Source organism: Zonotrichia albicollis, chromosome 8 (genome assembly GCF_047830755.1).
Source record: "Zonotrichia albicollis isolate bZonAlb1 chromosome 8, bZonAlb1.hap1, whole genome shotgun sequence".
NCBI classification, from domain to species: Eukaryota; Metazoa; Chordata; class Aves; order Passeriformes; family Passerellidae; genus Zonotrichia; species Zonotrichia albicollis.
The window spans coordinates 14,358,991-14,381,427 of record NC_133826.1 but is presented as its reverse complement, the minus strand read 5'-3'; the positions used below and the strand labels follow the sequence as shown (position 1 = coordinate 14,381,427).

Below are 22,437 nucleotides of genomic sequence, written 5' to 3'. Positions count from 1 at the left end.
GATTAACTGAATTAAGCTTGCTTTTCACTGAATATAAGCTTACTATTAAAATGGAAGCACTAATTATCAACTGTACACTGTAAACTTTTCTATAGAATAGTGGAAAGAATGGGGAAGAAATGGGAAAAGAGAGAGGCACGGAAAAAAGGGAGACAAAAAGGAAAAACCAGTAAATTAAGACCAATTACAGCTGTTGTGCCTAAAAACTAGAAGGCACTAGAATCGGATCTTCGTAGGAGCACATTCAGGAGTTAATTTAAAGTGTGCAGAAATTGTAAAGTACAAATTGATCTTATCCATTACAACTCAATTTTCAAACACGGGCACAAATCTTATTTGAATCCCGTGCATGATTTTCATGTTTTGAGTTAAACAGTATTTTGTGACTTTCCAAAAAGCAAAGTTAAAAGAGTTAAGAGCTCTGTAAAGAACCCAGTTCACTGCTTTACTTGGCTGGCTACACAGCAACAGCCTGTACAAGAGATGTGACAGATTAAGACACATCAGAACCGGAGCCAGGTTTTCAGCCATCAGAGATAACACTGATCTCTGTTGAATTCTGAGCAGTAGATACTCTACTGCACACAACTGCCACAGTCAGACTGAATTCCTTCTATTTTTATTATAGACAATATAATTAATTTCATTTTCAAATCCAATGCTCAGTCTTTCTCCCTTGATCTTTTCTTAAATACCAAAGTACTGCTTCAGAGGTGGCGAATCCTGCTAATGCCAAAAATAGAAGATAATATAAGGGGGGCACTCTGGGGAGACAGAATAAAACCCAAATAACAGAGTCACTTAGGACATGAATCCCTAAAATTTTGTTTCACCCCCCTCCGCCCCCCAAATTTATAATGTAAATCAGTAAAGTCAAATGTATAATGCAAAGCAGTAGTTTTTCAGTCACAAACACAATCAAATCTTGTACTAGCACTGCTCAGCAGAGTTGCACATGCACCCATGCCCCAGTTGAATCATTTTCCACAAAAAAATATACATACAAGATAAAGCTCTACTTTCTTAATCTAAAAGATTAAGCTCCTCCAGACCCAATGTTCATCAAAATTTACAAACACATACTTTAATAAGCGACTTCTCCCTCAACAGAAGATAAATGCCAAAAGCAACATAGCAGTTAACTTTATGATCCAACCTAGGATCTGTTATTCAAATCCTAAAGTAATAATGATTTGCAAGACTTATTCAATGCTGACAAGCAGAATATTTTCATCTGAGCATCAATGTACAGGATGCGACAAAGCCTCCTGCAGATTCCTGGTGTCAGAGAGCCGTTCAACCCCACCTTTAGGTATTTTGGTCCTTCAGGCTGCCGCCCCTTTTTATTACCCAAGCTTCCCTTTCAAATTAAAGGGCTATTAGCAAGCTTTTGCTGATGGATTAGAGTTGAGGTTTTTGTTTCAATTCTTTAAATGGATCAGTTAGAACTAGCATTCAATTAGTTCTGGAATATATTAAAACAAGCCTTTGGCTTAATGAACAGAGTCTCACTCATACCTTCTTCCTGCCCTTGAAGCATAAATTGAAGGAGATGACACATTCGTAAACCTGCTTCCTCTCTTGCAACAATCCATGTGACTTGAGGCTTTAAAGTCCAAGAAACAGCAGCTTGGTTTGTCAGGCTACAGTTCAGTGTTCAGTATGGGCTGAAAAAACCCCCACAGCAGTCCTGTCCTCCCACAGTCATTCACTCCTGCATTTCTCTAATGACCTTCCTTGAAAGAGTAAAAGCATTCTCGTGTCTGACTGCAAGTCAGGCCAGGGAACCAGCCCAGACTGAAAAGGAATGGGCAGAAGGCCGGGAATGAGCAGAGAAGCAGCTCCCTCCTCTTCTCTTGAATGCTCCTCCCGAGGTGAGTGGGCAAATATGAGAGACAGAACTGCTCCTTTCTGAAAGGGTATCAGCTTGTGCTACCATGACAGAACCATGAACACCTGGACTGCTGAAAAGGCTTCTGAAAAATAATTCTCAATTCAAGTTATTGGTTTTCTATTATTGTATTGAATAATTCCACTATCTTAAAATTTAAAATTCATAAATTTTGTGTTTAACACAATTACTTTCAAATGCAGTACATAACACTCCCCATTTAAAAAATTTGCTCATACAGAAAAAAATCTATGTGAAGAATCTTAACATGTAACTGAAGAATCTTAAGATGTAATATACTCAATTGTCATCCTCTGAGGAACTCAGTAGGCAATTACGAATTAAGGTGCAGCTGTGCAGTACCATCCTCTATAGTTGTTGAACTTTATCCAGCAAATAATCTAAAATGTTACAACTATCACAGGACCTGTAGTGTAAAAGACCACATTCCTGTGTGAAATATAACAGGTATTAACAATACAACAAAGAAAGCTGAAAACTGTGTGACAATTGTCAAAATTCAAACATCTTTTGTTCCTGCAGTGCATACATTTCCATGGTTACCATGTGGGGAGAAAAAAAAAAGAATACAGTTTAAGAATGAGTTCCAAGAACAACATCTTCTAGGGCACTACTATAAAGTATTTCGTAAATGTATCACATTTTTGAGTAAAGGTTTTTAAGAAATTCTAGTAGTGGATACAAATACACAAATTAATCAGATTTTCCTATTACAGTCAAAACCACTTACCAACAAAAATGTTTTCAGCACCTGCTGCAGATTCCCTCTAGTTAAGCTCTCTGCGCCATTAAGATTCTGGCCAGTTGGTCAGCACCCACTTCCCCATATCACTGCCCCACATTTCCTCTCTGCAGCAGTTCAGTGACTACAAAGGATAACGTGCAGCTATCCCTAAGACCAGGCTTTATGGCTAGATTATTAGCAACAGTAAACATAAATCTGCAGGTAGTTGATCTTATCTGCATATTGACTAATGAACTCCCTGCAAGCAGGGAATAATACCACACACACTCATGCACAAATACCCCTTCCTTTTCAAAGAAACCTTTAGAAGTTTTACTAAACTAACTTCTTCCTTATACTCCAACTAAAAAACTGCAGGGGCTGTTCACTGTATGGATGCATTTAAAAAGTTACTTGAGAAGAGAAACTATTTTGTTGCTTTTTCTTTTTTTCAAATATTTAATACAAGGCATAAAAATAATAGTGGATGCAACAATCTTGGTCTGTGGGCAGTCATGTCCAAGCCCACTTCCCACAGGCTATCTTGTTCCAGCCCTTGCATTTTTAAAACTCCACAAAAATTATCATATAGATACTTTGGGATCAGCTAGACATCTTCACAGCTGTCAGGGTAAATCAGCAAAATAGTTCTTCATCTCCTCACAAGATCTGAGCTTCTGACACATTGCTGCACTGACATATCTCCTGCAGAACATGCTTTCAATATTTACAGGAAAGGGTTGCCTGCAGTAACCAGCCAAGCAGGAGAAGTTCATTTATACCCTTAAATAGCAGAGACTGGCTTCCTGAATAAGGAAGTCTTATGTAAATAAACACATTTCACAATTCAACACACTGGGTGAATAACAAATTTTTGTTTGTCTCAGGATTAAGGCAAGTAAAAAGTAGGTAAGAAGGTTTATTATCCATTCTGATAAAGAATGAGATTTTAGAGAGAAACTGGGTAAATTCAGCACTTATTTGGCATAGAGGCATGCCAAATAGAGGCATGCATAGAACTGAACTGCAAACCCTGAAAAAAAAAAAAAAGCTGAAGAAATTAAACCTATTAAACCGAAGAAGTTAATTCTTAATGGGCTGGACTATCTGTCAGCAGCTAAAGATGAATAAAGAAAAACAGCAAAAACATTGTGCAAGTTACAAAACTACCTGTAAGAACCTCCACAATTAAAGCTGGGAAACTTCTGTGACCTTTGGCCTACAACAGCAGGACTAGCAGAAACTCTCCGAGTAACCAGCAACAAATATATAAACAATTTGAGATGTTAACTAAAAATGAGGGCAAAAACCAAATATTTCTGATAAAAAAAATACTCTAGTCACCATTGCATTACTTTTGTAAGTGGGAGTTCAAGACTACAAAATACCAAATACCCTTTCCTTTGGAAGAAATCTCAACTCTGTTACTCTTATTTTTTGCTTCTACCCCAAACCAAGCACTGTGTTCACTTTGTGGATATATTTCATGAATTATGTAAATGCAGCAGCCTTTGTCTTGTCTTTTTCAAATATTTTGTACAAGAACTAGAATAAAACACAAACCCAAGTTATCACCCAAGAAACTGCTGTAGTTTGCTGACAGAGGGTAATGAATAACAGTAGGGAATTTTTGAAAATAAGAAAGCATTAGTCCCATGAGACATACATAGGAAGATATATGGTTCTGGCACCCAGAAATTCCATGGCATTCTTCCATTTTTTACAATCTTTTGAGCAGTGGGAATAATCAGTTGCTGCTTATTGCCCCTTGCTGTTAGAAATGTTCTCAGTGCACATAACTAATGTATTTATACTACCTCCCTTCACTCCTTACACAAGCCCATGCTCTAGTGTGCACTAAACTGGGCAATATTTCAGCAGAGTCCATCAGCGTGGCTCACGCCCTTTCCATGCACTGCTCCATCTGTCTCCATATACATCTGGTGACTGTCTTTTGAGTGCAAATGTCTGTATCACCAATTACCTCTATTTGCAGTATTGGAAAGTAGCAGCCCAATCATCTAATTAGTGACACTTCAGAATTTTAAGCCTATTCTTAGTGAAACTGAAGATTTAGCAGACTATACCTTTGACCCCTGGGAGCTGGGGCTATTATTTACTTGACCTTACAGTTTTATCTGTTCAAGCTGTTCAAAACAAAAGTCCAACTTCAAAGAAATAGAAAACCACCTTTTCCTTTGAGTCTTTCTAGAAAACAAAAAATCTAAGCATATAACCAGACCTTTTCTGGGGAGGGAAAAAAAGGAAGAAATAAAAGGGGGAAAAATTAGCCACTTGTACTTGCAATTGAAGAAAATACATAATTTTTTTCATCAAGGTTTCACTTGCATCTTGGCCGTCTTTCTCAAGGAAAGCATCTGATTTTATCCGCTGACAGGGTGTAATGTAACACTGCTGCAGTGAAGCCAGCCACAAAAATGCATTGAAAAGCATAAGTGGTTTAAATAGGGAAATGTTTACAGCAAAGACTTAATCTTGATGGAGCAGGAGATAGCTGCCTTTCCCTTGTCAAAATTAGACTAATTGATAGGTATTTTTGATTGGGAATCAACACCTGTTAAAAGTTGTTCCTATTTATTTCTATGTTTTAATGGAACTGGGAGCCTGCATGTCAAGATGAATAAAATCTACAGATGCAAATTGCAGAACAAACCCCCAGGGAAAGAAAAAATCCCCAACCCTAAGAAGAACCACCACCCTCCAAAAACCCACACCACTAAACAAACAAAAAACCAACATAATTGTTGAGGTTATAAACAACTATAACCTCTTTCTCACCTAGCTTGTGTGAAATTTATTCCTTTATGACTCATAAATCATAAGAGAATATTCAAACAAAAACCCAAAACTCAGAATTCACAGAGCTGACTTCCACAAATCTCAATTCCTATGGAGGCTACGACCTAACTGTAAGAGAAACAGAGGAAAATGTGATAGAAAAACCAGTCTGGTACCAGCTGGTGAAAAGTGGAGACTTTCTGACCCCAGGAGAGACCTCTCCATGAGCAGAGGAGTGGCTGTGACATGGAGGAAATGCAGAGGCTGTCGCTTCCCCCTCCCCCGAGGCTGAGCAGGGCAGGTGGTGCGGGGATGCCGGGACGCCATCGCGTCCCTGCGGGGCAATGTGGCCACAGCAGCTCCGTGCTGGGCTCCACCTGCCAGCATCCCTGCGGGGATGTGGGGAGCACACACCCGGGCTGGGACAGCACTCCCAGGGACAGCCTGCGTTTGGGTTTATTCAAACAGCCGTGAATGATGCTGTGCCACAAATCTCCATCGTGTAGGTACAAAGTACGGAAACACTGCCTTAATAACTGCATCGGTTTTGACATTTGTACTTTGTACACCAAGGAAATGACAGCCACACTTTCCATTCTGGGCAAGATGACCTCAACACATTTGTATGAGATAAGTATAGATAAGCTGATATTAGATAAGGCAGTGGGATAACTCCTCCCTGCCATGCACACAAATGAAATCTTTGTAAAAATGGTCCTTTAAATTTGTAGTATTAAGCAAAACCACACAGACACACATGCACACAAACACCCCACATACATGATTAACTGCTCTTTCTTTTCAATAAAATCTGTTTCAAGTCATTTTCCAAAGCTCTAGACTATCTGTTTGAAACAAAAAGGCATCATTTCCATAGCTAGCATATTTGGGCTTTTTGAAAACAATTTTCAAAGGATATATTTTTCAAAGAAAACAGATTTACAGTCTATATATTGAGAAAATAACTTTCAAAAATATTACAAGAAGGACTATAGCACTTCATAACTCCATTATATTCAAAGTACCTTATAATAACTAGTCACAGTGGTTTTGGAAAGTAAATACCTGCCTGATAAGTTTACTAGATCTATTACAGTATCTCATTTCAAATGAGACTCCCCTCCCTTACTTCCATGAATGACCTCAACTATTCTGCCATCCCAGCATTTGGAAGACTAAAAATAATAGCAGAATAAGCTGGTTCAGACAAAAAACAAAAGCCTGTTTAGATTTTCAGGTGATGATTACAATAATTTCAGAAGGCCTCTCTGATTTGTATAAATTCACAGAAAATAATTTATTATGAGTGACACAGAAAATTAAGTGAACAGACATGTATATATTCAATTACAAAATTGTCCAAATCGGATATTTCCAAAAGAAACCTTTAAAATAATATTTAAAATACTAAATACCAGTCATGCAAAGCAAGCTGTTTAATAAAAAGCTGCAAATCTTTAAGACTAATAATTTTACATAGAAACCCACAGCGAGTCGATTACAAAAACAAAGAAACCAGCAGTCGATGCAGCTCTGCAGACAAGAAAGGGAAACCTGGTAGATTTTCCCTGATTGTGAAGACGGAACAAAAAACGTCTCAAAAGGGAATAGAAAAGACTTACCATTCATGCTGAAGAGCTAGTTTTCAGAAACATATTGCTCCAAATATTAATCCAACAGTTGATGAAATATGTTAATCTCTACCAAATCAGTGCTTCAATCTCTAAATACACTTACACACTAAGCAGAAAGAGAGCACACAGAATCCAGAGAGCTGCTCTTCCTTATGAGCTCCTTGTGATGCAAAAAACTACGAAGCACAAGATACCAGTAGGATATCAAAATCAATATTCAGGACACAGGTATTTGGTTTTGCTCATTAACTACTACTGTTCTGACCAATGCTACCTATTCATGTCTAAAGCAACTCAAAATGGCAGGGGAAAAAAGCATGCAAACACCAGGAGGGTTTAAGATGTTCTCAATTATATCAAGCACTGGTTGTTTCCATGGCAACCTTAGACCAGAATTATCTGTTGACTTGTACCCAACTAGTAGTTATTCTAAAGCTTTAAGCAATTCATACAGTATGCTCTGTACATTATTTCATATTTAACATGTGTTTTTCTCTTTCTGCACACACATATACAAGTAACTATTCTGCTAAATCTCTATAAATCATTCTACTGTATTTGGAAGTATACTGGTATTATTTTGAATCAGAGATCAAATTATATTCTTTTGATTGTTTATCACCCATCCGCTTTCAATTTAGAGACTCTGAAGATGGCAGATGCACTAGTGGTGACCCTTCTGACCACTTCAGGTATCCAAGTTGTTGATATTCTTATGCAGATTTGGAAAACACTTATTGGTTCAAGAATATAAGACACACTGATCTTACTGTCACTACATTCAAAATCAAGCAACCTCGTTCTCCTTTCCTTTCGCATTTCAGTTTTTGAAAGAGCAACAAGAAACTAAGAAAACAAAGCAAAAACCAAAATGTAGGTTCCATATATTTGCAAGTGGCCACAGTCAAGACTTCTAAACAAAGAATGAAATGCATCATTCTGATGGCTCCCATCATGTCCCTTTCACCCTTGGGCGGTGCAGCACAACTGACCTGGTCACCAGTTCAGGCTGTGCCATCACATGTGTGCTCAGGCAACTTCTTAAAACAGATTTCAAGGCTTGTGGTGCCCTGAATCACCTCTGCCCTACTGGACTCTAAAGACATTACAAAACACATTAATTTCATGCATCAACCAAGTATCCAAGGCAAGCTGGAGAAACTGTATGCTTTATATATCAAAATAATATAAAGCATACAGTTAAGCAAAGATGTTAAGTTTCAAACCCAACCACTGAAAATCCCCAAAGGCCATAGACCACATGGTAATTTATTCAAATCATAACACTGACAACGGCAACTAACAACCAAAGTCCACCCAAACAAGCTCCTTCCCCTTCAGCAACCCCAGAGCTTCTGCAGAAACCACTTGTAAAAGAAACAGACCTGCTATTGTATTTCATTACACCAGAAGATACAAATACATCCACTTCCTTTTCATATAGTTTCTACCTGAAGCCTAAAACAACAAAAACTCTGAGAAGTTGCTTTGCAATTTTTTTTTTCAGGAATAAGAGTGTTTTTGCCTTGAACTTCAATAGTTATTCATGCTGTGTGCTAAGTAGCTTCACCTAAAACTTTACACTAACATTTCTAAGTTGCAGTGATATTGAAAGAATAGTTGAGAATATTCAAATATCCTTCCAAGACAAACCACCAGCATGTTTCCAAAACACTGCTTATTAATTAAACTTTCTGGGAAATTAATCTACAAGCTGAATTCAGTGACTCTAGGCAATTCTAAGACATTGCACTCTTGGATATAAAAACCCCCCACAACAAAACAAAATGACCCCCAAACAAACATACCAACCAAAATGAAATTAACAGAAAAACCCAAACACCTTGTTTCTCTTTCATGTTTTACAAACTAATTTCAGTGATTATGGATTTTTCTGAAGATCTAATTAGAAGTCAGGAGTAGACAGAAATACTTCCTCCACTGTACTCCCTTTTCTTCTCTATTAGTCTGACTTCAGTGGTAGCAAAATGAGAACATTTAAATGTGAACTCAGTGCATGGGTACCTACAGTAATTTATATTATTACTTTTTAAAAATAATCTAGAGATTGAAGGTAGAGTTTCAGGATGAAGATTCAGAATTTCATCCCAAAACCAAAGCTACATAGTCACCCACCATTCAGTTACCAGCTCAGCAACTTCAGCTCAGAAAACTGCATGCAACTGTTCTGCTTAATTACGACTTAAAATAGCACAGAACAGCCATTTTCTCCATGTTTATCAAGAGACACGACGGTCCATTTCCTCATCAAACATGTCACACTAGGAAGCCTGCCTTATGAAGAGGGGAAGAAAGTAAGAGACTTGTACAAAACAGGTCGCAATTTGTGAGTGTCACTAGGTCATTACCATGTTTTTCTCTTCATGTTACATAAACAAAAATGCTTCAGTGTTATTTTTTTCAAACAGCTATTTACATAAAAAAGAGCTTCTTCATAAACACAAGTATGTACCTATTTTTACCAAGCTGAAAATATTATGGAGAAGTGAAAGCTCAGAATTTATGCACTTTCATCATTTATCTTCCCAACAAAACGAGTCAATTCTTCCTGTCTCATTTGGGAGACCTAGATTTAATCTATTTTAGATCACTGCATTAACACCTTTTTGTTTCCATGTTTACGGCTTATCCTCTGAGAATAGATTCACTCCCTACTCATAAAATATTTTAAATTTCAAGTAAGAAGTATAAATGTTGATTTATTTCATGGCAATACTGTGATGCTGAGAATTTCCAACATGGCCTATCTTCAACTGAAATAATTGTGCTATCTCAAATCCATCAATGAATCTGAAATTTGGAACAAAATTATCATAAATTACCATATTGTAACATTTTAAAATGAGTATTTAACCAGAGACAAGAATTGCTTTGCAAAATACTACACAGCTTTAAAGTTAAAAGGAAAATCAAACGTCAATTTATTTAGATTGTGATTTTTTGAAATCTCTTTCATTGCTCAAAATACAACCATGGAAAATATGAATCCATACAAATAATACTGTAAACTGTTCACTAATTAAGAAATTAATTAGCTAATCCGTATTCCCACACTAAGCTAATATGTAATAGTTAAAAATCAAACTCAATTTTATATTGTTTACCACTATATAGAACATTTCTGATGTATATATCCCTTAAAATGCAACTATGAATGATGAAAAATCCCTTTAATTAGAATTTTAATCTGCACAGCAATGTCTGCCTATTTTTAAGTTTAAACCTTCTAGTCTTTAGTTAGTCTTCTACTTCTGCTGAACTCACTGATTTAATTTGAAAATAAGTAATTTAGAAGTAAGAACTGGGGTGGGTGCTTGCCAAAACAAGTCAACTGTGCTTTGAAAGGAAAAGGAATGCACGATAAATTCTCCTGCCAGCCACCAGTCCATGAACCAGCCCCCATCTTCCCCTGCCTGATGCAATATGCTCTTCTTCCCATTAATACCTTTAGGTAATGAATTACAAAACTGCCCCAGAACCTATCACACATCAGTGTTCACACTTCATTCACGAGGCAAACTGAAGAGCAACCACCTATAAAAGAAACCAACCCCTCCCCACACTTACTTGATGCATCCCACTGGGCAGTGTACTCAGAGCACTGCTGGCTCTCATTTTCCAGAGCCTCTCTCTGCTCATGCGCACCATTCTTGGAGTGCCTATGGAAGAGGCGGTTAGCAAACCCTTCCAGTCTCTGCAGCGCCGTGGCCGTGCCCTGGCTGCCAGGGACCTCCTTGTGCCCTGACATCTACACACACCAGGGACTCACAAAAGCGAAAGAGAACACATCTAAGGGGAGCTGGACGCCCCAGCGCCACTAAGAGCTGTGCATGTGCCGAGCTTCCTGCCTGCAGTGTTTGCTAACCACGACTCTCTTCTACTTCCTGTTAAGGAAAGCTCTATGATGTACTGAGCTCTATGATGTATTGGTTTGTACAGTGAAAAGTTTCTTTTCATGTAAATTGAATAGTGTTTTGTTTTTTAGAAAACAAACAAGCAATAATTTCTCTAGTATGTATTCTCATTGCTTTTTAACGCATTAAACTTCATACTTAAGTATACATTTTATGTTAGAGAACTACAAACAACCCGTTTAGAAGTAAAGATCAGAAAGTAGATAGGTAATTTTTTCATTTACCACAACCACACGTGAAAAAAACCAAAAGTAACTATTCTGCAGTTCCTCTCCTGTTATTAAGATGGAGTACTACATCATCACAGCAACATATCCAGCTGGAATCTAATCTTTAGTAATCTCATGCTTTCAACTAATCAACTTCCTAAGCAAGGAAGTTACTGAACAAACTTACGTTATTACTGGAGGAAGAAAAACCATATTATTTTCTTCCTTTGTGGATAAAATCAGTGAAGAAGTTGAATTCTATTGCACATTTAAACACAAGTGCATTGTACTTTTTCAAACTGGGTTCTACTTATTCCGCAAATGAACCAAACACATTTAAATTTTGCTGATAAGATTTCATTCTTTCACAAGAAATCTTAGTATTTTCAACTGTGGAGTAAGTCTAGAAAGTGTAACTTTTAATGGCACAAAATATAAGGAAAAGAAACTGAAAGCTGTATTTAACACTATAATTATTTGCAAATTATGTAATTTTGCATGCTTACAATGGGTAATACTAAATATTCGTTTTTGTGAAAATGGAAACACATCTATTTCTGCACATCTACAATGTGGCTTTTTAAAACTTTAGGCTATTCTTAAGAAAGATTGAAATATGTTTTCCACAATCTGTCTCCTGTCTTACAGTCAACACGTGTTAAAGACATACCTCTCATTTTTCACCACCATACTTCTCACTGCATAGTTTTCAAATGTCAGCAGATACCCACCCTTGGACATTATATAACCATTTCATAACAGCCCTGTGCCTCTGAAAAAAACCCCATGCTGACAAACTGCCCATTACAGTGATAAAACAATAAAAATGCCAACAGACAGATTTTACAAATTTGGCTACATTCTTCCTCATGGGCACTGCTACACTTGTGATTTGCCTCTGCCAGCACAACCCATTACATTTCTAGACTCTACACAAAACCCAGGAATGCCCTGTGCTTGCAGGCTCCAGATACTTTGGAAATGTAACTTCTTTCTCCAGCCCCTGGTCAAAATTTGGAACCAACTGTTGAGGTGCCTACATTCTGCACAGCCATCTGACAATTCGGGTAATCATCAGCTATTGCAGAGGTGCCCAGGCTGCTCCTCCATCAGGGTCTGGCGCTGCAACCTTCCCTGGATGCCACCTCATGCCTTGCAGCCTTTCACCTGCTCTGTTCCAAGGCCAATTATGACATCCAGAACATCCCATTGGCTCAAGGCTCTCTGCTAGAAACAGGATGTAGTGAAGATCATGAGGATCTGTTTGCCTTACCAGGGGTCACAAGCAGGCAGAGGGGATATGTTCCAGCCATATATAACCCAACACAGAGAAAGGCCATGCTACTCCCACACAACAATGCAGAAATTATTTAAGACAACATCAAGATGCTTATTCCATGCATGGTGATCTTTCTGGAGCTGAAGAGCCTCTCTGGAATTGTACAGATGTGCTCCCCCTGCAGCTCACCACAAGTCCTCGGGCACTGAGAGATTCTTTCCAAGAGACTCATATTCTCTCTAACCTTGGCTGTTTTCTCCAGTAAACAAAGCTACCTGGTATGATGGTGTGCTTGTCTCTCTGCTCTCCCATGGTTCTGAGCCATTACACTGCTGCTGTTTTATCATTCACACAGCTCTTCAACTAAATCATTTTGTTTTCCTGATCTGAAAGACAGTAATTTACAAGATTCACATTACTTAAGTTCCAGTCTGCCAGCCATGTCGAGTCTATGGAGAGATATGGAAACTGCCACAGAGCAACTCTGCCCATCAAAATTCAGGGCACTTAATGCACCCAAATGTCTAGCCTGGACACTTGAAGCAGGGGTCAAAAGAAGAATCATCAATACTCATACTCTGACATCACAGAAGTAAGTGGTTTGAGTGAAAACATGTTACCAAAAAGGAATTCTTAGAAGAAATCCTAAGAGAAAGCCTGAATTTGCCAGAATTTTAAGAACTTCTGCCAGTGTATGGTTACAGAAGTTTCTGCACACATAAAACATGAAAAGAAAGTGCTGGTAACATTTTCACAGATAGTAATACACTTTCCTAATCTAGGAAATTCTTGGCATTGACTGGCATTGCCCAATGCAGTACGAAAAGCTACCATACAGACCAACATCTCATATGGCTTTCAATGTCTCCAAATGAAGTCCATGATTTTTAAAGATGGAACTTCCTATTTCTGTTTACTTAATCTTTCATCTTATTGACACACTGATCTTCCAATTAATTATTACATCAAGTAAATTATATGCTATATAGGAAGAACAGAGTGCAAGAGAGAATCTGAAATTCCTGTTCTGTAAGAGATAAACTTCCAATTTCTTGCAGCCAAAGTCAACACTGAAATGTTGATTTTCTTTAGAAATTTTATTTTTGCTATCTTCTGACCACCAAATCTTGGCAAAATTTTAAAACACAGTCAAAAACTCAGAGCAGTAACATTCAACAAGTAACATAAAACTGAGACGTTCAACTCCGAATTTGAACATTGCATGTGCAAATTCTGGTATTTTCATAAACAGCATTTCAGCAAAAATGCTCCCCCAGTTTTATAAAAAGCAACACCAGGATGAGTTAGCCCAAGGACAAGGGCTAACATAGTGGTCCTCCAAGCTGATAAAGGCAACAAAGCCATTTACACTTCTGCTGATGGCCAATCTATTGGCTGGGCAGATTTCCCAGGGGCTGATGCCCTGTGGCATATTACAACACACAGCACTATAACCCAGCCACAGATCCTCCAGCTCCTGGCTGAAAAAGAATCTACCAGGTAGCTACATGGACAATTTATTTTTAATAATCCCTGCTAAAACAGTATTTCTCAATTTCTAAGAAGAAACTCTACTGTACCAGTCAAGCCTTAAAAATGAAGGATTAAGAATGAGACTCCTCTCCTCAAAGGACCCAGATGGTTGAGTAACAGCATGTTACCATGTGTTGTAACTTTACTTGGAAATCGTTTGAAATATTTTTAAAGGATAATGTGTGCATTTTTCTATATTCAGGCAAAGCAGGACTGTACAAATAACACCATTCTCTAGTGTTTAATGAAGGTTAACCTTGAGAATCTTGCAATCAAGAACAAGAGTTTTTAAGACAACTAAATCTATTCCTTAACAGGACTTAGAAAAATGGGTTTACAATACAAACCAAATTTCAGATCACCTACAGCTAAATAAAATTTAGGCTTTAATTCCATATCTTGAAATAATATTTTTCTGGTTCCATCTTCTAGTTCTCAAAATAAAAATACTATTTTCTATCTTCTTTTACATATGAAACATATTATTTGAAACGGAATTTTTTTTTTCACAGGAGGCCTCTATCTGTATTAAATAGACATACTGCAACAGTTTCTGCTTTTTTTTTTTTAATCAATGGAAAAAATAACTTAAACCTTATAAATGACTAATGAAGAACTTATTTTTCCTAGAGGTTAAAGAAAGTTTGCTTATTTGCTTTAAAAATTGATGACTTGATGAAACACATTTTCTCCTTTATGCATCAGTTATTTCAAAAATGAAAGAAAAAAATCCATCTTCAGCATTTTTTATTTATTACAAAAGGAATGAGCAATTACTTGATACAACGCATTAGTGAGGAATCCTCCATTTTTAAGAGCTTGGGGATCTTGCCAAATTTTGCTTGTCTCTTACTGACCAATAAAGTATTTCTAAGTTGAAAGACACAGCCAACACATTACATAAAAAGAAAATAATTTAAGTGATGAATTTTGAATTTGAAAATAAAAAAAGTTTCTAAGTACTGAATGATTCTCAAAATTTTTACATGATATATACAAAAAAAACCTAGAGTGTCAGTGCTATAAGCCTTAGGCAATACGTGTGGTATTTTTCTAGTTGTTAGATAAACCTTGAGAGAAAATGACGTAAAACAAAGTATACAGATAGCCCTTTTGTAACTTAAAAACCCCCTTCATTTTCATCCGAAATTATGTAATTGAACACAATCCATTTTGAGTCTTGCCAGGCATGCATATTTCAGAAGGAATTATGGGTAGAGAGACAAAAAAAGGCTCTTGAAAAAGCAGATGTGTTTTGATTTTCACTGTACATCCAGCACTATTCCACTGGGTTGCATTTCTTCTTAAACACACGGAAGGAGGAGCAGTATTTGCTCACAGCTTACAGCTTTGATGGCTCTCCATTTTGAAACAAAGATTTTTCAAAACGTACATAAGGAAAATAAACACAACCAGCAACCTCATTGTTTAATAAAACACAAGAAAGCAAACCCATCCAGGTTCAGTGTGCCTGTATGCCTACATTTTTCCTAACAAGGTTAACCCTTCCTAGAGAGTCCCTGCGAGAGCTGCACCGAGGCTGGGACTGCAGCACTGCTATAAATAGGAGCGCCAGGAGGAAGTTGTTGCTATGGAAACAGCAGTCATAGTTCTATTTTCACTCCACAGGACTCTACTGGCATCTACTGTACACCAGTTTAACTGCAGCACGCATTTAATACCTTCTCATCAGGAAGCATTAATTTAAGCTCACATGGTCAAACAGCATTGTTTGCTTGTTAACCATGATGATACAAAATAATTAAAAACATAAGTGAGAACTTGGAGTAAAAAAAGGAATAAAAATGTCAAATTCAGCATCTGATTTTTCATATGTAGGCTAAAAGTTCTTACTCTTCCCATCAGTTTTCTTGTCATAATTTGACAAATTCATCATCTCAGATATTGTGATTCATATATGTGCTGTGGACACATACCATGGCAGCAGATCAAGTTTCCTCGTTTCTACCAACACATTATCTGGTCTTTTTGAAATCAAATACCTTGTAGTCACAGTCTCACATCTAGCACAGACAAGAAAGGGACAGAGAATTCTCTCAGTACAAAAGGCAAATCTTCAACAAAACTGTCCAATTTGCCAAAGACAACTGGATTTCTCCCCTAAGACATCACCTTGCTCCATGCTTGTCTCACAGCTCCCTTCAAGGTGCTGTGCTCACTGACACTGGCCAGTACAACAGCGGAGACTGCAAGATGGGTGTTGGCAGAATGCGAATAAAAATTGCACAATTGTTCCACAGTAAAACAAAGGTTAGCCAGCAACCATCTTTGAAAAAGCTGCTTTAATATAAGCACAGGAGATCTGAAAGTACTGGTGAGATCTGCTTGGTGTCCATGCCCTTCCAAATCACACACATTGCTCAAATAACCTTCTGTAATTACTTGCTAGCACAATTTATGATAGCCTGACAGCCAATCAGAAGTTTTGTACTCTTACTTTGCAGCAAAAGAGAAAGTATCTATGTAAGTGGTTTTTATTGTATTTACACAAAATAGTAATCCACCAGGAGAAAACGGTTTCTGCTTTTGAACCAATGAGGTCTACAAAAAAAATGTAAGTATGTGGACTTTTAAAATTAAAATCCTAGGCTGAATTGTGAAGCAATTTAGCATGAACTCAGTTAATCTGCCTCTCTGAAAAACCCAACAGCAAATAAAGGTTTTGGTCCACGTAATTTACATCAAACTAAGTACTACTGTTGATTAACATTGAGCATTAATTGGTTATTGATCCAAAATGAGTAAGATGAGGTTCTTGAATTAGAAGAACCATGCAGACATTTTGCTCAGTATCTGACTGGGCCCAAGGAGAAGCTCTCTGCTTCCATCCTGGCCATTCTCCATCAGAACAAGGATGCTGAAGATCTGCCTTTCACAGGAACCATAAAGGCTCCTGCAGGTGCAAAGCTGCTGTGGAGAGGATCTTGGCTACAGGAAGCTTTGGGTAGAGGAGCTCTCCTTTTTCCAAAATCTGCAGGCTTGGTCTATCCTTCCTTGGTTTAGCTACTGAACTAAAGGAACTTGTAAGGAATTGCACCATATGAGGCACACTTAGGTTCAAAAACTCCTTCCTAGGACACATTAAGCATAATTTGTTGTGAATCACAGTGCCACACATCATGAATTATTATTAACTCTGAGAGATCTGGACTCTGACTCCACCTTGAGCTAAGTATTTTAAATTCATACCTTTGTTTTCCTTCCAAAACTGGAGCATTCCTTGATTATATGACACTTAGGTTCAATTAGAAAAATATCCCAATAAGGAAGAAAGCTAACCCAAAGTAACTCTATTAAAAGGGATAGTGCTTTTTCATAGACTGAAGGAGTAGAGAGTGCAAATTAGAATACAGAAGTGGCTTTCATAAAGTACAGTCTGAAGCACAAAACATTTGGCCAAGCGCTGCAGAGATGCACTCCCCACTGCACAGCCCCTGTATTGCAGCGCCCCACCAGAGTGCAGGCTGCCCTAGAGGGTCCTGCTCCCTCCCCTCCCACCAGCCTGCTCTGCATCAGATACCCCACAGCACAGGGGAACAAGTGAAGCAATTGCTGTCCCCCCGAGCAGCTAGAGTGCAACATGGGCATTATGCCCTGACCAGTACAGGGGATGCTGCTGGCCACAGGACAAGAGGCTGCAGAACATCTAAGAGGGCATTTCAGAGCTCACCAAACACACCTTGTGCTAAGAGAGGGGAATCTCAGCTACAGGAACTTGCAGGACTGCAGAGGCATCAGAAGCACAGCTCAGAAAACAAGATTTCTCTATATACTGAGGTTAATTACACCGTGTTTACAAAATATATGTTAGTCTGCACTTAAATGGAGTAACAAATGCCATCTGCTGGTTTAAGACCAAAGCAAGCATGAGGTAAAAAACTATAACACTAAACAGAAAATTTTAGAAGTACTCGGTCATTCATTTGTAATGCGTTGCACAAACACAACTGAATATCTAATTTTTTAGAGGGGAAATATTTCACACACCAGCCTTCTAATTACTAGCTATTTGTCTTAGTGAAGCAGCAATGAAGTTCACAGACCGTACTTTTTTCCCTATTTGTGATGGGTTTTAATTTAAATACTAATTTATATTAAGTTTATTTCACATAAGGTGAATTTGTTTATTATTAGTCTGAATATATTGTTAAATAGTATTTACATTTGAATATAACAGAAATAATTCGCAAAGTTAAAAAACATTCTTAAAATTAAACATTTGCCTTTGGCTATTTATGAAATGTGTTTACCAGTAAGCGACAGGCACTTTGCTTCTCAGTCCACATTACCTTGTGGCATTCCCAAGTTTTACTTTACAACAAATGCCAAAACAACTAAAGCTTGGACAGGTGGAATGGTCAAAAGACAGCTTTCACTCTTCTATTTACAAAGAATGAGATAATAACATGACTACAGTATATTTAATTTGGTTTTATGTTTGTTTTAAAGCATAGGAAAGCAGGAAGCACGTTCCAGGAAAGAAACACTACAAGATTAAACGCAGTGTTTCTTTTCTTTTTTGCGGATAAATTACACCAATCTTTGTAATTCTCTGAACAACTGTTGAACAAAGTCAAACAATTCACACGGCATGCTAGCTCCACATGCAATATGAATATCACAAAGATATAATTCCTTAATATTGCATCCTCAGCCTTTGAATTGTATTTTCTCTTTCAAAGCATCATGATCAAAGGTTTTTTTAAAAAAAGATCAAAAGAAACTAGTGGTTCCTTTACCAGCTTACAGAGAAAAAGTTACAAGCTGTGCTACACATAACATTTTTTTATTTTAATGGAAAATGAGTGCTTGATAATACATAACAGTTTTATTCTGAGAAGTTTAACAATTCTGCATTTTGTTTAAAAAGCAAACATTTTCTTTCTAAGAAACAGGTTTTTGTTATGCTGGCTACTTGTAATAGAGCTCACTCCATTCGATTTCACAAAGAATAAACTTTTCCACAGTAACACTATTTAAATTAAAAAATAATTTTCAGTGTAATATAAACTTTTAAGTGACAGGTTAACCACAGTAAATCACCTTGAAGCTACTTTTTAATTAGATACAAGAACATCCATTAGTTGAAATTGTATTTACCTTTAATTTTCTCTAAAGAGAAATAAGAGCAAAGGGCAATTAAAAATGCATTCTGAAAATCACTGTATTTCATACCGTGAATTGCCACTAAAAGCATTTTCTCAAAGCAGTGCCAATCAACCCCATACCCTTCTGAACAAGGATACTGTGACCCTTCTGTGCCACCGTGTGCTTCAGTGCCCACCTCCACTGCAGACTGCACACAGGGACAGCAGATCCTTTCCAGATCCAGCAGATCCATCTAGGGCCTTCCTGCTAATACCTGGCAGTGGTCACACCATAGGATAGGCCATCTTAATCATGATTACTCCAAAATAAAGAAAATGTTTTGACTATTCCTATTTTGAATGGGTGAAGTCTATCTCATGATAGCATTGTTCAGGCCCTTGGTATTTCTGGGAAATAAAAATCTCTCTCATTTAGCAGAGCTTGAAGATATCTCTTGAGTTTTTATCTTAATTTACTTGAACCATTTTGAGAAAAAAATGCTTAAAAGTTTGTAACTAGCCAGAGGCTTCATTTCTTCCTGCTGGAAGAACAAACATGTTTCACTGGGAGCCAGTCTCAGATGCTCACAGCTCTTCCTAACAAGCTCAATACAGAATTGTTATTTCTGGGAGTCACATGGCATGTGGGAAGGTTCTGGTTTTCTTCCAATTCCTCTCAAGTTAAAATCTACCCAAGAAAGCTGCCAACTGCCAAAATGAGGTAACAGTTGCACTACATTGGGCAATTTTTCTAAACTTATTTCCACTATAAGATCCACCTTCCTCCACTCTAGGGAGGGTGGGTGGAAGGAAACACATGGCATCCCATGTAAGTGAAGTATCAAAATAATGAACTTCGTAATTGCAGTAACTGAGCCCTCTTCTCACCTTTCAAATACAATAAAAAAAAAAAAAGCCCAGCACTTAAACTACAAGAAATAAAAGCCTAAATGAATACTTATCTGAAGTGAAAATGAGTGCTTACATATTATTATTAGGTAACATATGACATTTGCATTCCTTTGTCTCTGTGAAGTTGACACTTCCAGAAGAAAATATCAGCTTAATTTATGAGCCAAGTAAAGCAAAGTATTATTGCAATTTTTGAAAACACTGCTGATACATGATTTTGCTGTAAAGTTGTGCGAGGCTAACAATGCATTTATGCATTGCTGGAAAACTTGCAGCCTCATTGCCATTCATGTTGAAACACCAAGTTTATCTTCCTTCCTTGCTCTGAGGAAAATGGGTACATATATACTCACTCTAAGAAACAGGAAAGAGAGGCTGATATTCTGGGTACAAGTTTTGTTCTACTTAAAGCAACCAGCTCAAGGAATATAGATAAGAAAAGCATGCTTTCAGAAGAACTGCAAACAAAACCATAACTAATTACCCTAATAACAAAATGCTTGCACTCACCTAGAATAGGTATGAAAATAGCAGGGCAGGAAACTCAGCATGAACCTTTAACTCTTCTCCTTTTCTACAAAGACAAATTCTTCTCAATACTATTAAAAATGCAATTCATGTCTCTAGGTAAATATTTTAATGCTGAAAATCATATATGAACATCATTACAGGAGTATATATACTACTCAGTATTTTGAAAAACTTCCCCTCCTCCTTCCTCTCAGTTGGACAGTTTCTGTTGAAATTATTTGTTTCTCTCCCTTGAAGGAGTGAACACACATCTAGAGATACAATTACCAGACACAAGAATGGACACAGCACCTGCAAGAGAAGAGGCCACTTACTCATGTCCTGGGCAGTGAGCTGTGGAGCCTGAGCTCAGATGTTCTCTCTGCCTTTCTTCACAGAATTCTTTTGCACCTCTGGTTTTGCAAATACCTCTTTGATATAATTCTGTTCCACATATTATACATTCAAGTATTTTTCAGTTCAGCCTGACTGCTCAATATGCCAAAATTTCTAATCATACATTCCATCTGTTCCCATTAATTTATGTAGTCTAAAAATAATTGGTAGCCTGAAATTCAAAAACTCAGCCATACACATGGAAACAATTTCAAATAAAATTGTCTGGTTTTTGATTAAATTAAAAATAAGACTTATTTTGATGTTTCATGCTTAAATTGGCATCCTCAAGTTCAAACACTTGCTTTTAAGGTTTTTTTGCATCAGACAAGAAGATGGATTAATATCACACTTTTGACAGTAAACAACAAATTGGCTGACATATTAAAAATTAAGAGAATTATAAGTACACATAAAAAAGACACATTTAATAAACTCTGAGTTTTGTCCTAAATCAAATAAACCCCAAATTAAGGCCTCCAAAGAAAACATATTGAGTGAAATAGATATTTTTAAGACATATGTACACTAGCACCTTTAATTATTGCTAAAACAGGTTAAAATATGAAAGATAAAGGAAATTAGACTTGCTTCTTTTCTTACAAATAATTAGTGAGCCATTAAAACAGTTTAAAATTAAAATACTCTTTTCTCTGCCAGTAAGTGTCCCCTTCAGGAACAAGTATGACACAAGCATGGGGAACATAACAATATTAGAACACACCAGAATGTCACCAACACTCGGTCAAAAATTAGAATTTCACAACAGAACTGGGGGGAGGAAAGGCAAAAAAAAAAAAAAAAAAAATCAGAGGAAGGGCTAACAGGCAAAGAATTGAGAATTGATGCAAGATTGCATTAGGGAGCTGGCACAAGGCAGAGGTAAAACTGAAACAAGGAGCTAAGGAAGGACAGAGTGAGGGCTCTGCATCTGAAACCACTACAGTGAGCGAAGACAAAACCTGAGCCTGAGGGTATGTTAAAGAACAGGAAAAGGCATCTTCATCTGTAGACTCTAACAATTAGAAGACTTTTATTCTCTCATATTATTAAAAAATAAAGTTGTACAATGCAAGCCTCCAAGGGTGTAGTGTAGCCAAAACTTTTCTAGATAAAAAGGTCTGCCTATCACTGCACATGAAGAAGAAAAATACCCTAACCCCTTGCTGCCAATTTTTCAGCCATTTAAATTTAAAGGACAATATTTCATGTCTCTATACAACTTCACCCTTAATTCTCTTTTAGACATTCATTTTAGAAGGTCAAAGGCCAAAAACTGATTTAACACAATCTTATTATCTCAACTCTTTTCAGTTCTCAAACTGAAATAGAAGCTTAATTTAGTTACTGAGGGCCAACTGGGCATAAAGGAAAGATGAAACACCCACTTCTTCAATATTCTTCAGTATTTTAGCAACTTATAACTTGGCTATAACTGACTAAGGAAATGCATACCAAATTACAGACACACTTTGGGCATGCTAAA

At 37.2% G+C, this 22,437-nt stretch overlaps 1 protein-coding gene across 4 annotated transcripts in view; it reads right to left on the bottom strand.

Moving 5' to 3' along the window:
- The window catches only part of PRKACB (protein kinase cAMP-activated catalytic subunit beta), an 80,960-nt gene that overhangs the window by 23,827 nt on the left and 34,696 nt on the right, over window positions 1-22,437 (bottom strand). The window contains exon 1 of one of the 4 annotated variants that reach the window (XM_005482137.4): window positions 10,658-10,853. The exons of 2 other annotated variants lie outside the window; for them this stretch is intronic. In XM_005482137.4, the coding sequence (XP_005482194.1) occupies window positions 10,658-10,838 (181 nt within the window). In that variant the 5' untranslated portion in view covers window positions 10,839-10,853. Of the gene's footprint in view, window positions 1-7,057; window positions 7,422-10,657; window positions 10,854-22,437 lie in introns of those variants that run through there. One more of the 4 variants, XM_005482138.4, reaches the window with a different exon arrangement.